The 13619-nt window shown below is 38.5% G+C and overlaps 2 protein-coding genes across 3 annotated transcripts; both read left to right on the forward strand.

Moving 5' to 3' along the window:
- Positions 1-1996, forward strand: LOC132284065 (uncharacterized). Of its 2 annotated transcripts, none has more exons than XM_059786126.1 (2): positions 1-181; positions 988-1996. In XM_059786126.1, exon 2 carries the CDS (start codon positions 1021-1023, stop codon positions 1696-1698), a length of 678 nt encoding a protein of 225 aa, XP_059642109.1. In that variant the 5' UTR covers positions 1-181; positions 988-1020; the 3' UTR covers positions 1699-1996. The 2 variants fall into 2 exon arrangements, with proteins under 2 accessions (XP_059642109.1, XP_059642108.1); XM_059786125.1 differs by having other exon boundaries at positions 2-181; positions 984-1996.
- A 132-nt stretch (positions 1997-2128) lies between these two features.
- Positions 2129-8676, forward strand: LOC132284064 (lysM domain receptor-like kinase 4). The gene is made up of 2 exons (XM_059786124.1): positions 2129-5104; positions 8143-8676. The coding sequence occupies exon 1, from the start codon at positions 3185-3187 to the stop codon at positions 5096-5098; it is 1914 nt and encodes a 637-aa protein (XP_059642107.1). The 5' UTR covers positions 2129-3184; the 3' UTR covers positions 5099-5104; positions 8143-8676.
- Positions 8677-13619: the final 4943 nt, after the last annotated feature.

Below are 13619 nucleotides of genomic sequence, written 5' to 3' on the forward strand. Positions count from 1 at the left end.
ATATTCTTTTCTTTGGTAGGTAAAGTCCAAACGTTTCAGTACGCTAAGAAAAAAGTCCAACGTTTCACTTTTCAGAGAACACTCGAATCTTCCACAGAAATTTTTGGCTTCTTAGATACTCCAATTGGCTCAAAATCTTCATGCCCATCATCAGTAGATTCATCAACAATCGAACGAACAGGTTACTTTTTATTTTTATTTTTATTATGCTGTATCAATTTGATGTCTTTGATTCTTGAATTCTTGGGTCTGAGTTTGTTTTGGTAGTAATAAAATCAGAGATTTTATTTTTTATTTATAATACCATCTTGTGCTGTTTATGTGGAATTTAGATCATTTAAACCATAGCACTGTTTTTTTTTCCCCTGCTTTGAACTGTTTGGATTCCTAATCGTATGGGACTTGATTGATTCCTAAAATAATCTAGGGTTTTGATTCCGAGGTTGATCTGTCTTTGGGGGTCGGTTTGTGTGTATATATTTGTGTTATGTATATTTGTGTATTGGTTTGGGGAGAAGAAGGTATTGAATTCTTTATTTAATGTAAAAAACTTTATCTATAGGGTATTGAATTATGGATTTAAATTAAAAACTTTATCTAGTAACTGTTTTGTTTTTGGTTTCAATTTAGGAAGATTTATGATTTTTCCATATCAATTCTTGGGAAAATATACATCTGCAGTGTATCTAGTTTTTTTTTTTTTGGGTGACTTTGTTGTAAAGTTGGATGAATTCTTGGGAAAAAGGATACCTCTTGCAATGTTTAAATCATTTTATCTAGATTGATTTTTTTATTTTTAAACTTTGATGTAAACTCAGATGAATTATTGGGAAATTGAACCCTTTTCCATTGTTCAATGCAGTATATCTAGGTTTTTTCTTTTTTTTTTTTCTTTTTTTTTTTTTGTCGCTTTTTTTTACTTGTTTGCTGTGAAGTTGATATCAATTTGCTGTGCTGATTTTGTTGTTTATGATTACACCCAGACAGGAATTTGGATTTATTAGTTTACAAAGCTTGTAAATGGCAAGTGATATTGGGGAATCAATAGGCAGGTCATCCCAAAGCCCGTCTTGCTCGGGCAATGGTAGCAATGATGCCGGTGATTTTGAATGCAATATATGCTTTGAATTAGCTCAAGATCCAATTGTCACTCTTTGTGGTCACCTATTCTGTTGGTCTTGTCTTTACAAATGGCTCCACCTTCACTCGCATTCTCAAGAATGCCCAGTTTGTAAGGCCATGATAGAGGAGGAGAAGTTGGTTCCTCTTTATGGAAGAGGGAAGACATCAACCGATCCAAGATCGAGAACGATCCCCGGCATTGATATCCCTAACCGACCGGCAGGGCAAAGACCAGAAACAGCTCCTCCACCAGAAGCAAACAACTTTTCCCAGCATGGATTTGGATTCATGGGAGGGTTCATGCCTATGGCAAGTGCAAGGTTTGGCAACTTTACGATGTCTGCTTCCTTTGGTGGTTTATTACCATCATTATTTAATATTCAGGTTCATGGATTCCCCGATGCTACTGTATATGGGACGACTTCTGGGTTCCCATATGGGTTTTCCACTGGATTTCATAGGGGACACGTTCAAAACTACCCTCACATGGCAAGTCAAGGACAGGCGGATTATTATCTGAAGATGCTTCTTTTGATTATAGGTGCCTTTGTGATGCTTGCTCTCATTTGGACATAAATGATTTATCCACTTGGATTCAATCTGCCAATGGTCCATGGTCTGGTAACTGTAAATTCTGTGGGCTTCAGCTTTTGTGCTTGAGAAAGTTATCCTATGGTATTTTGTCAGTACTCACTGTTCCCATTACTTTGTGCCTTCAGAATATGCAATGAATCTGTTTGTTACTCTTAATTAGATTGCAAATTTTGTTCACCTTCTCCTCCTTAAACCTCTCTTCCTTTCCTTGGGGGTGTTTTATGCATGACTCTACACACACAGTGTGTTTAGGTATTGAAAGTTTCTTCTTTGTTTGATTTGTTTGCTGTTTGAAGTGTTCATTCTTCCATATGCTTCTTTCATTTATTTTGTCTAATGTTGATGTTTTTTTGATACATTCCATTCTTTTTTGAGCATGGGTGCTGTAAGCTAAAGATGATTTCCACTTTTAGAGACGGAACTACTCTTTGATATTGTCTCTTAAGGTCTTGTGCTTTTCTTTATCCATAGCGGATACCATTCACTTTCAAGAAAGCTTTAAAAGTTGGGGATTGATCAAGAAATAGGGTAAATAAATTGATATATAAAGAAAAAGAAAGCGGGATTAATTTTGAACATTCTGATTACAGAAAGAGTTGGCCATAGTTCCGTTACAAACGGTCTTGGTCTTCTTGAACTTCCTCTAAAGTATGCTTGAATTGTTGGTCAGTCCAAGAACATGCTTCTACTGAGCAAGTTCGTAATGTGTTTCGGCTGCAGGGCGACCAGGTTCCACCGGTGGTTATTTTTGCTCCTCTGATTTCACGCAGGAGGCTCTGGAGAGAGAGAAACTGACTCTTATTTTAGAATAATAACTTGCAATTTCAGATGTGAGAGGATTGAGTGACTTAGTGAGAACAATGCCATTGCAGGACAGAGGAACATTCTTGTTGTGGCTTTTTACTTTTCCTGTTACTGGTTTGAACCAATCTAAATTCCAAGTTTTGACATGTTCAATCTTCCTTGAGTAAGTTTTGAAATGTTTCTGATAATTGATTATAGGAACTCTCTCAGCACTTTTATGCCAAATTCAACAGTGTCAAGCGGCAGCTATTTTGACCGTCCTTACCAACTTTTCATGCCGTGTTCAAGACCAAATTACACAACATCATTTCAAAATTTTCGACAAATTTAATAGCTTTCTAATTTTCAATTTTGTTCTCTCTCTTAAAATCTAAAATTTGCCTCCACAACTGCTTTGCCATGTTTGAAGGCACCAACCAAACATAAAGTTGACTTTCTTTTGCCGAGTTCAGCTGGTCGGCAAAAAAGATAAGCTTGTACATCTCCAACCAAGTATTCCCTCCATACCAACTTGTTCCAGGAAATTGCATTCTACACGTTTTTAGACTTTTCCTAACAGAGCACTTGAGCTCCAACTTCCAAATACATCCCCCCACCACCAATCTTTTTCTTTTAAATATGGAGGAAAAAAACACCACTTTGAGGCTCATTCCATTGAACAAAAATGGATTTTTTACCCTTTTTGTCTCTCTTTCTGATCTCTTGCTCTTCTTTGATCCATGCTCAGCAGCAATATGCTAAGAAGACAACTACAGATTGTGGCACAGCAGATAATTCAACCTCAGTTCTCGGGTACTCCTGCAACGGCCTAAACCGGACTTGCCAATCTTACCTCACCTTCAGATCTCTACCCGGATATAACACAGTCTCTTCCATCTCTCATCTATTGGGTGCTGACCCATCACAGCTCTCTAAGCTTAATTCAGTTCCTGACAACACCACTTTTGAACTTGATCAACTGGTGCTTGTTCCTGTGACCTGCTCTTGTTCAGGTGACTACTATCAATCAAATGCATCCTATGTTGTTGCTAATGGAGACGGTGCTTTCGTGATTGCCAACAACACCTTCCAGGCCCTCTCTACCTGTCAAGCTCTCCTGGCTCAAAACGGACTTAATGTATCTAGCATTTTAGATGCTGGTTCAACAATTACTGTTCCTCTTAGATGTGCTTGTCCCACGAAGAACCAGATTGATATGGGTGTAAGTTATCTATTGAGTTATCTAGTTGCTCAAGGGGAGTTTGTCTCTGCCATAAGTGCAATGTTTGGGGTGGACACTGGGAGGACTCTAGAAGCCAATGGTCTATCTGAACAGGACTCTACCATTTATTTCTTTACTACACTTCTAGTTCCTCTCCAAAATCCACCTTCTCAGACCATAGCGCCGCCACCACCACTGGCATCGTCTCCACCACCACCACCATCTACCCCTTCATCGAATAACAATTCGAGTAAAACCTGGGTATATGTTGTTGTTGGAGTTCTTGGAGGGGCTGCGGCTATTTTGGCCACTGGGGGCATTGTTTTCTTCATGTTCTTCCGTAAAAATAAGAGAAAAACTGATCCAATTATCATATCAGCGCGTGAGAAACCAAATGGAAAGAAGTTGGAGGAAGAATCCAAGTATTTCTTGGATAGCATATCTAGCATAGCTCAATCCCTTAAAGTGTATACTTTTGAAGAGCTTCAATCTGCAACAGACAATTTCAGTCCCAGTTGTTGGATTAAGGGATCCGTTTATCGTGGTACAATCAATGGGGATTTTGCCGCCATTAAGAAGATGGATGGAGATGTGTCAAAGGAAATAAGTTTATTAAACAAGATCAACCATTTTAATCTTATCCGCCTCTCGGGTGTGTGTTTCCATGATGGGAATTGGTATCTTGTTTATGAATATGCAGTGAATGGACCTTTGAGTGACTGGATATATCACAACAATGGTGATCAAAGGTTTTTGAATTGGACACAAAGAATACAGATTGCACTGGATGTGGCCACGGGGCTTAACTATCTGCATAGCTACACCTCCCCTCCCTGTGTCCACAAGGATGTACAGAGCAGCAATGTTCTTCTTGACAGTGATTTGAGGGCTAGGATCGCTAACTTCGGTCTAGCAAGGTCAACAGATGTGGAGGGTCTTGCCTTGACAAGGCACATTGTTGGGACAAAAGGTTACATGGCTCCGGAGTATTTGGAGAATGGTTTCATCTCCCCAAAGCTTGATGTTTATGCATTTGGGGTTCTTATTCTGGAAATACTTACCGGGAAAGAAGTTGCTGTTTTGTATGAAGGGGGGGTAAACGAGCACTTATCAGAGATCTTAACTGCTGTGCTTCATGAGGAAGATGGGAAAGAGAATTTGAGTGACTTCATGGATCCTTCTTTGCAAGGAAATTATCCTGCTGAGCTCGCTATTTTCGTAGCCAGATTGGTTGATAGTTGCATAACTAAAGATCCATCAGGTCGCCCGAGCATGGATGAGATTGTGCAGTGTCTATCCAGAACCATGACCACTTCATTGAATTGGGAGTTGTCAAATAGTATCTCTGGGTATCCAAGTTTCACCCAGAGCTTTTAGTTTAGTGTAAGCTTTTTTAGTCCCCCTCTTCTCAATTCATGATTTATTTTATGTATTTAACTCTGAATCAGATATTTCATGTTAATAGTTGCAATATACCTAGTGTAGAATTCATTCTTTCATCTCATCACCTAAAAAGTTGCTATAGCTGGGTTTTTATGGTCCTTTATCTATTGTTGCCCTCAGTTGATGACATTAGTCACACTCTCAGCCATTGTTGCTCACATTTGTCGCTCTCTCTCTAACACACACACACACACACACTTTTGTTGGGTTGGAAACAAGGAATGTGCATCAAATGTGATATGGTCGTTTGAACATCACAAATACTTGCACTAGCATTCAGCCAAACAGACGCATTATCAATATAATCACTAGAGGCTATGACAGCACTATTCAGCCAAACAAACACTTCTTTTCTACAACTTGATAGTCATTAGTACTTTTTACATAATCCCTTATTAGTAATCACTTAATCATGTGTTACAACAATGCCAAATGCAGCCCCGATTGAATGAAAAGGGGAATAAAAAAGTAAGTGTACATGTTCATTTTTCTTTAGAATTACAGATCATCAAGGATTGAACTATATATACCAGAATTTTTCTTCAAATTTCTTTCTACATATTAACAAGCAGAATTTTTCTTCAAATTTCTTTCTATATATTAACAAGCAGATTTTTCTTCAAATTTCTTTCTATATATTAACAAGTATTTCTTTCAAAAGTATTGGGCTATAGTTAATCCATTTTTATTAGTATTTATTGATGATGGATTCTGCGCAATCCGAATCTGATCTGACTTTCTGAACAAAGAGAAGAAAAAGTGATTCTACATGCACCGGTGTGTTACTGGTGGAGTAGGCTCCGACGAACAAGTCAGTGTACAAAGTAATATCTCTGGAGAAATCAAGAAATTGAGTTAGGATAAGTTTCATACCTTAAAACGTCGATTAGCCCCTTTCTTTATAGGGCTTAGGTCAGGATGTAATGCTAAGTTACCGTCGTAACCTATGAGAGTAGTTAGTCTTACTCCTTATTGTAATCTGTAGAGCCTATCTCAATCTTATGAGATAGTGTATTAATTTAACAGCCTTCCCCTATCCTCAGGTATTTAAATTATTCATCCATCAGTTGCCCCCCGTTTCGAAGGATTGCTTGTCAAACCACCGGAACGTTAATTCCCAAATATTACATAATAATAGATATTTAGAATTGTAGATCCGTTCATCCCGTATTTCTACAATAAGTTGATTTGATTATTAAATAGTAAAGCTTTGTCTATTAGCTCGACTCATATTGCCACTTCGCGAACACCGGTGGGGCTGTCAGTGTGATTGTCCTATTCGAGGATTGACTCCTAATCCTATTCTCTGACTAACATGTCGTCTGCGATTACACCTTGTAGAAATAAATTCCTACACAAAATAGCCCGCTGGGAGCTGATTGTCCCTCACGAAGCAGATTTCTATTAGAACTCCACCATAAATTTCTTCCTTATCTTTTTACGTTCTTCTTCTTCTTCTATAAATCGAGATGGTTTAAGTAGAATTTATTCAAATTATTTCCATCTTCCAGAAAGCCAAGTAGTATCAGTCGTAGTGATGTAGTAAGTTCCATGCCCTTGTTTTCTTCCTTTTTCTATTTAATTCATTGTTGTTTCTTCCTCCGACTCATTATACCAAGACCAAAGTTAGAAAATTTAATAGGTCACCATAAGGCTAGGCTCTTGCATACAGCAGCGTATGTTACTACCAACATGTTTCACCCAGAATCCAACACTATGTCAGACGAGGAACACCACTAGTCTGATTCATCTCCGTCAAAGACACATCCGGTACAGGATATAGCAGGCTCCCTTACCCCACATGATTTGGATCAGATCCGGCGAACTTATTCAATTCCAGACAGTGTTGCTCTCAGACTTCCTGCACTTGATGATAGAGCGTTCTCCTTTTACCCAACTGAGATTTGTTTCTGTGAGTCTGCTTTCATTGCCGGATTGTATTTTCTAATCCCTCTTTTTATTAGGGAACTGCTTCATCACCTTATTCTTGCCCCGACTCAACTCTCGCCGAATGCTTGGAGAACAATGATGGGTTGCTTAGTTCTGTGGCGAGCTTGTTGTAATACCTCGCTAACTATCCAGGAATTTCTTTATTACTACATTCCCAAATGGGGTGACTGGTTGTACTTCTCCCTACGTGATAGTATTTTTATCTCTGGAAAGCCCCTTAAACATAAACCATGGAAAGGCCGTTTCTTTTTCGTTTCTGGTGATTGCTGAGAGTTCTTTCCTGATGAGAGTGTTTTCTTTCGAATAGGGACTTCTATTCCTCGTGCGTGGTGTAGTCAGAATTCCATTGGTGAATAGTCCATAATAATACCCTCGTTTTTTTTATAAAAAAAAAAATTAAGTTATTAACAGAGTTGTTGTTCTCTCAGGCTTTAAAGAGATTTCCATTTCATCTGATGATCTCCCGCAAATAAAGAAAGCCTTTAATCACTCAGTGAGGGAATGGTCTTCACTCTTTACGCCTCAGACTTTATTTACCCATGGTCTTGGTCCTCAGCCTGTTGGCAAGTCCTTTGTAACTATATCTTGAAAACTTAATAAAAGGCTTCTAGCTCAGTTCAAAGAAGGCTCAAGTGACCTCCCACCTACTTTCCCCGCCAAGAGGAAAAAGGAGAAGCCCACTGTTACAGCACAAGGAGTCTACCTATTCTAGTTGTTTCTCCACATGTATCCGACTCGCAACTCCCTCATCAGCTTGTGGATGAGACTAGGCCACTCCTTACTGAAGCAGGGGTACTCCCCTCAAACCCCTACTTTTCAGCAGCATCGGTTCTAGGCAATGCTCAACTTGTATTTAAGAAGATAAGTGTGTCTTTGTCGAAAGAGGATATGAATTCTCATCCTCCAACTGAGATTGTAGACCGGCTCATACATGATCTTGCATGGGTTAAATCTTTCACTATCCTCTGTTTTTTATTTAGCTTTTATTTTCCTCTTCATTTTAACTTCTTGTTCTCATATGCGTACAGGTTAATACACACGCTTATTACTTATCGTGTTTAGCTGCGAAAGGAGGGGAGCATTACACCAATATCTTGGCTTCTATTCGTTCCCAACACTAAGCCACTTTACAAGCAGAGCATGTTAAGATAGAGGCAGAACGAGCTTATCATGCATCCAATGTGCAAGAGCTCAACAAGGAGATGTCTCAGAAATTGATGGTAGAGAGATCCAATGCAGTTGATAAGTTTAAAGCCTCACCAATCTTCAAGAAGATTATGTCGAAGGCCTACTTTAATGGTTTCGAAGATTTTCGGAATCGTGCTGCTTCTGAATTTTCAGACAGATTTTTCTGTCATTCAACTGGATGAAGCAAGTGACTCCGAGCAGGATAAATGTGTAGTTATTCATTTATTTGCTCCCATTTTTCTCTTTATGGTTGAGACTTTTCTTTCTTTGCAATTAGTTTCCATTTATATTTGCAGGGTTGATAAGTAGGATGGACAGTTATGTTTTGCCATTGCGATTGTTGCTTTATGTTATTTTACACTTGATTTTATTGATATCTTTATTCAGCTCGTTCCTTTAATAAGGGAAGTAGATTAATACGAGTTTCACTCAGCTCGTCTCTTTTAATAAGGAAAGTAAATTAATACGAGTTTCACTCAACTCACCCTTTAATAAGAGAAGTAGATTAATACGAGTTTCACTCAGTTCACCCTTTAATAAGGTGAGTAGATTAATACGAGCTTCACTAAGCTCACCATTTAACAAGGGAAGTAGATTACTATGAGCTTCACGCAGCTCACTCTTTAACAAGGGAAGTAGATTAGTATGAACTTCACTCAGCTTATCCATTTAACATGAATATCTTAACATATCAAAATGGTAATGAATTATTTGAAACAACTGATTCAAGTAGGGAATACTTTATTAAAAGTAAAGTTGATAACAGTGTTATTGAAGACACTCATTTGTAGAGAATAAAACAATTATTGAAACTAAAAGTATTAGCAAAAACTAATAATAAATTGAGATTAAACTGAAATTGTTTACTGATAATATTTCTTCAGATGCTCAACATTCCACGAGTAAGGCAATGGCTTTCCCTCTAAGTCCTCCAACCCGTATGTTTCTGGTCTCTGACATCACGTAACTTTGTAAGGTCATTCCCATTTGGGATCTAGTTTCGCCATAGTTGAATCCTTGGTTGCTTGAGTAACTTTGCGGAGTACCAAATCTCCTACTGAAAACCTCTTAGGCTTGACCCGAGCATTATAATACTTGGAGACCATCTGGTGATAGGCAGCCAACCTACTCTGTGTTTGGTCTCTTCTTTCTTAGATCAGGTCCAAGCTTGCTTCCAACTCCCTTTAATTATGCTTGGGCTCGTAGTGCTCTGTCCTAAAGCTTGTTAAGCCAATCTCTACAGGGACTACTGCCTCACTTCCAAACGCTAAAAGAAAGGGGTTTCCCCTGTGGGAGTCCTTACAGTAGTACGGTAAGCCCATAATACACTCGGCAGCTGCTCAGGCCACAGTCCCTTTGAAGCTTCGATTCGAGTCTTGATCATCTGAAGGATTGTTCTGTTAGTGACTTTGGCTTGTCCATTCGCCTAGGGATATCCTGGCAATGAGAAATGAATTTGGATCCTGAGCTCGGAACAAAAAATTTTGAAGTGAGAGTTGTCGAACTGTTTTACATTGTCTGTGACAATCACTCTAGGAATCCCAAATCTGCAAACTATTGACTTCCACACAAAGTTCTTTATATTGTTCTCTGTTCCTTAAGTTAAGTGCATCTTTTTGCATAGTGGGCCAATAGTATCCTTGTCGAATGGCCTTGTTGGCAAGTGACCTACCCCCAGCATGGTTTCCACAAACTCCTAGGTGGATCTCCCTCAAGATGTAGTCAGCTTCCTCGCTGGAAACACATAGTAAATACCGCAGGGAGAAGCTTCTCTTGTAGAGCACCTATTTGATAAGCGTATACTTAATTGCTTACATCTTGACCTTTCGAGCTTCTGCTCGGTCTGTTGGTAGCACCCCATCCTTGATATATCTGATGATAGGATTTACCCATTCCACACTCAATACCGCTTGTTGTACTTCAATTTGTCTCTCCTGAGATGTAGATGGTTCATCCAAATATTTCAGTGGTATAGTCTTATTGATCTCAGGTTCTAATGTGGTAGCTAGCCGAGCTAAGGCGTTTATATTCCCGATCTCTTCTCGTGGTATTTGATTAATTGAGAATCTTTGGAAGTGATTTTTTAATTCCACCACCTTCTGTAGGTAACTCTTCATCTTCTCGTCCCTTACCTCATATTTCGCTCGAACCTGTCCAGCGACTAACTGGGAGTCGGTGTACACCTTTAATTGTTTAACCCCTTAGGAATTTGCCATATTTAATCCTGTTATCAAGGTTTCGTACTCTACCTTGTTGTTGGTTGCTTTGAAACCAAACTGAAGTGCGTACTGTCAGGGGCGGAGCGAGGAATTTGGTTCAGGGGGGGCATGTCATGAGATACCCCTCGGATTTGAGACACGGGTTGATCAGGCACAGGCCCAAACCCGAGGGAATATCAAATAATTAATATTTTATAATGAACACGGAATACAAAATAAATTAAGAAATGAAATTAAAGCTGGAAGGAACTAAAAATAGAATCCGCAACATATTATAATTATTAAAATCCATCAAACCCAAACTCCAAAACTCCATCAATTTACAACTTGGGAATCCATCTCTAGTGGACCCCTATTAAACATCCAAACGGAAGATAGAACAACTGTAATAAACGTCCAAAAATAAAACTATAGAGAGAGCCCTACATCGTCGGAAGAGTGAATAGAGACCTCTGCTCAGCACGAACACGTCTAAGCCTGGAACTGTCGTGTACCTGAAAAATAGAAGTGGGTCAGGCCCACGCGCAAGTTCTATACTACTACAATCCAAACAGAGGCCCGATACGCATGTACATCCTAAACAATTCAACAATACCTAATAGTCCGTAAATATATATATATAGTCACACTAAAGGACTTTCACTGGACTACAGGCCGGTCTTAACCTGAATAGAGGTAACATGCTAAAACGCACACGAAGTGGGCATATGTACCTATACCTAAACAGGGTACACCTCCAACCATCGTAGCCAGCTACACATCCCGATGCATATACGCTCCCTAGCCATCGGTCCTGAGGGTCAAGCTCATACCGAGGCACCATAACAGTACATATATAAAATTCATCCAAAATCCCTGGTATTGCCGCTCAACCAGTAGTTGCCATGACAATACAAATCCACGGGACTTAACTTTTAGTTAATCCCATCCTTATTCCAAGTAGGTGGGTAATGGTATTGTTTTAAAAACCAAACCCATCCTTAGTATGCCACCGTCCCATACCAGTGCCTACTTTCCAATCCTCCAGTAGTAAATAATACCAATAAATCAAGTATATATCAACTAAATTCCAACATCCAACATTCAATGTTAGCAGTGATAAAATAAGCATTGATAAACAGGGTCACAACAACAACATATACATGCCCAATTTAAGTTGTTCCCTTTAGTCTGATATAAAGACAGAATTAATTAAAACTTCCATTTAACACCTTACAAATGACATACAGATATGTAGGGTATGTATCACAAAATCCTAACCTCCATAGTTGATACTAACTGTGATAATGTAAGCATCAAAATAATATTCACAGTATGTATGTAGACATGCTCAAATTATAGTGTTCCACAAAACCGATCTAGTGTTAAACTCAAATCCTCCTAGTATTTAAGTTCCAACAGTTGCTATTACAGAAGTTAAGATAGCTATCATCTAGACCCATCCTTCCAATAATTTATACTAGCAGTGGTAAGGAAAAACGTGAACCACAGAACCACAATGCATCCACAAACATGCTTAGTCTAGGTTGAACAAGCATATAACACTACTGTAACTACCAGTTTCATAGCAAAACAGATATCATTTTAGTTTGGTTTAATCTTCATTAATCCTGAAATCATTTAAGAGTGCAAAGAGTATGAAGCCTAAGGGAAAGAGTAAGGATAGAATCTTGCCTCAGAAACTTTTGTTCAAAGTTTCAACGTCGTCTTCTTAAAAAATCCCGGCGAGTTCCAAAACCCGGTTACTGTTAACGGGTACGAAATACTATTCCCGAACTCAAAATCTGATCTCCATCGTTCAGATTGTGCGACACTGAGTCATGAACCTATCCTCCAAATTTCAGCTCAATCGGACCACGGACGAAGCGGGACCGGATGTTTGATGAAATCTAGGCAGAATAGAAAAAAAAAAAACCTGTGCGACCCAGTTACTGTTCACAAGTACGAATCACTGTTCCCGAGGTCAAACTCTGATCTCCACCGTTCAGACTATGCGTCACTGAGTCGTGAACCTCTCCTCCAAAATTCAGCTCGATCGGACCACGGACGAAGCGGGATCGGATGTTTGATGAAATCTGGGCAGAATGGAAAAAAAAAACCTGTGCGACCCAGTTACTGTTCATGAGTACGAATCACTGTTCCCAAGGTCAAACTCTGATCTCCACCGTTCAGATTGTGCGTCACTGAGTCCTGAACCTCTCCTCTAAAATTCAGCTCGATCGGACCACGGACGAAGCGGGATCGGAGCTTTGATCAAACCTTGGCAGAATGTGAAAAACTGCGTTTTTCCTTCTCCACTTCCACAAAACGTGTGCTTTGTTTAAAAAAAACCCTACACAGACGTCTACCTTATACTTATAGAGTTTTCCTAAACCCTAGGTTCATTTAAGTCCAACTCACAATCCTAACCGGCCCATCCAATTAACGTAGAAACCTACGACGGCTATAATATAAAACCCTAATTTATACTGTAATTAAAACCCTAGTTAGATATATTTACCTAATTACCCTATTCACCATTAAATACTTAACAAATAATCTAATTGAACAAACTAATAATTAGTAAACCCAATTAAACCAAATAAGACACACATAAAATAAGACACACATAGAATAATTAAACCAATTACACTTAAACCATTAATGCCAATTAAATAATTAAAATACTAACAAGTAATTCCAATCAAATAACTAAACCAATTACACTTAAACCATTAATGCCACTTAAATAATTAAAACATTAACAAGTAATTCCAATCAAATAACTAAAAATAAATATCATTTAAATAAATTAAATCACCACAAAAGAAATAAATTAAACCTAATAAAAAAAATAATGACACATAATCAAATAAAATACACTTAAATAATAAATTAAATACCATTAAATACCAGGAATATCCTTTTTAAAATTAGGGATATTACATTCTTCCCCCCTAACAAAAGGAATTCCGTCATCGGAATTCACTCTTACCTTCTTCCAATATTTCAGGAAACCGTGAGCGAATGACATCCTCTCGTTCCCAAGTGGACTCAGACTCATTGTGATGACTCCACTGAACACGAACCAAAGGAATAACTTTATTACGAAGAATCTG

Source organism: Cornus florida, unplaced genomic scaffold (assembly GCF_030987335.1).
Source record: "Cornus florida cultivar Cherokee Brave unplaced genomic scaffold, ASM3098733v1 CherokeeBrave_3.0.0_Hap2_Chr11, whole genome shotgun sequence".
NCBI lineage: Eukaryota > Viridiplantae > Streptophyta > Magnoliopsida > Cornales > Cornaceae > Cornus > Cornus florida.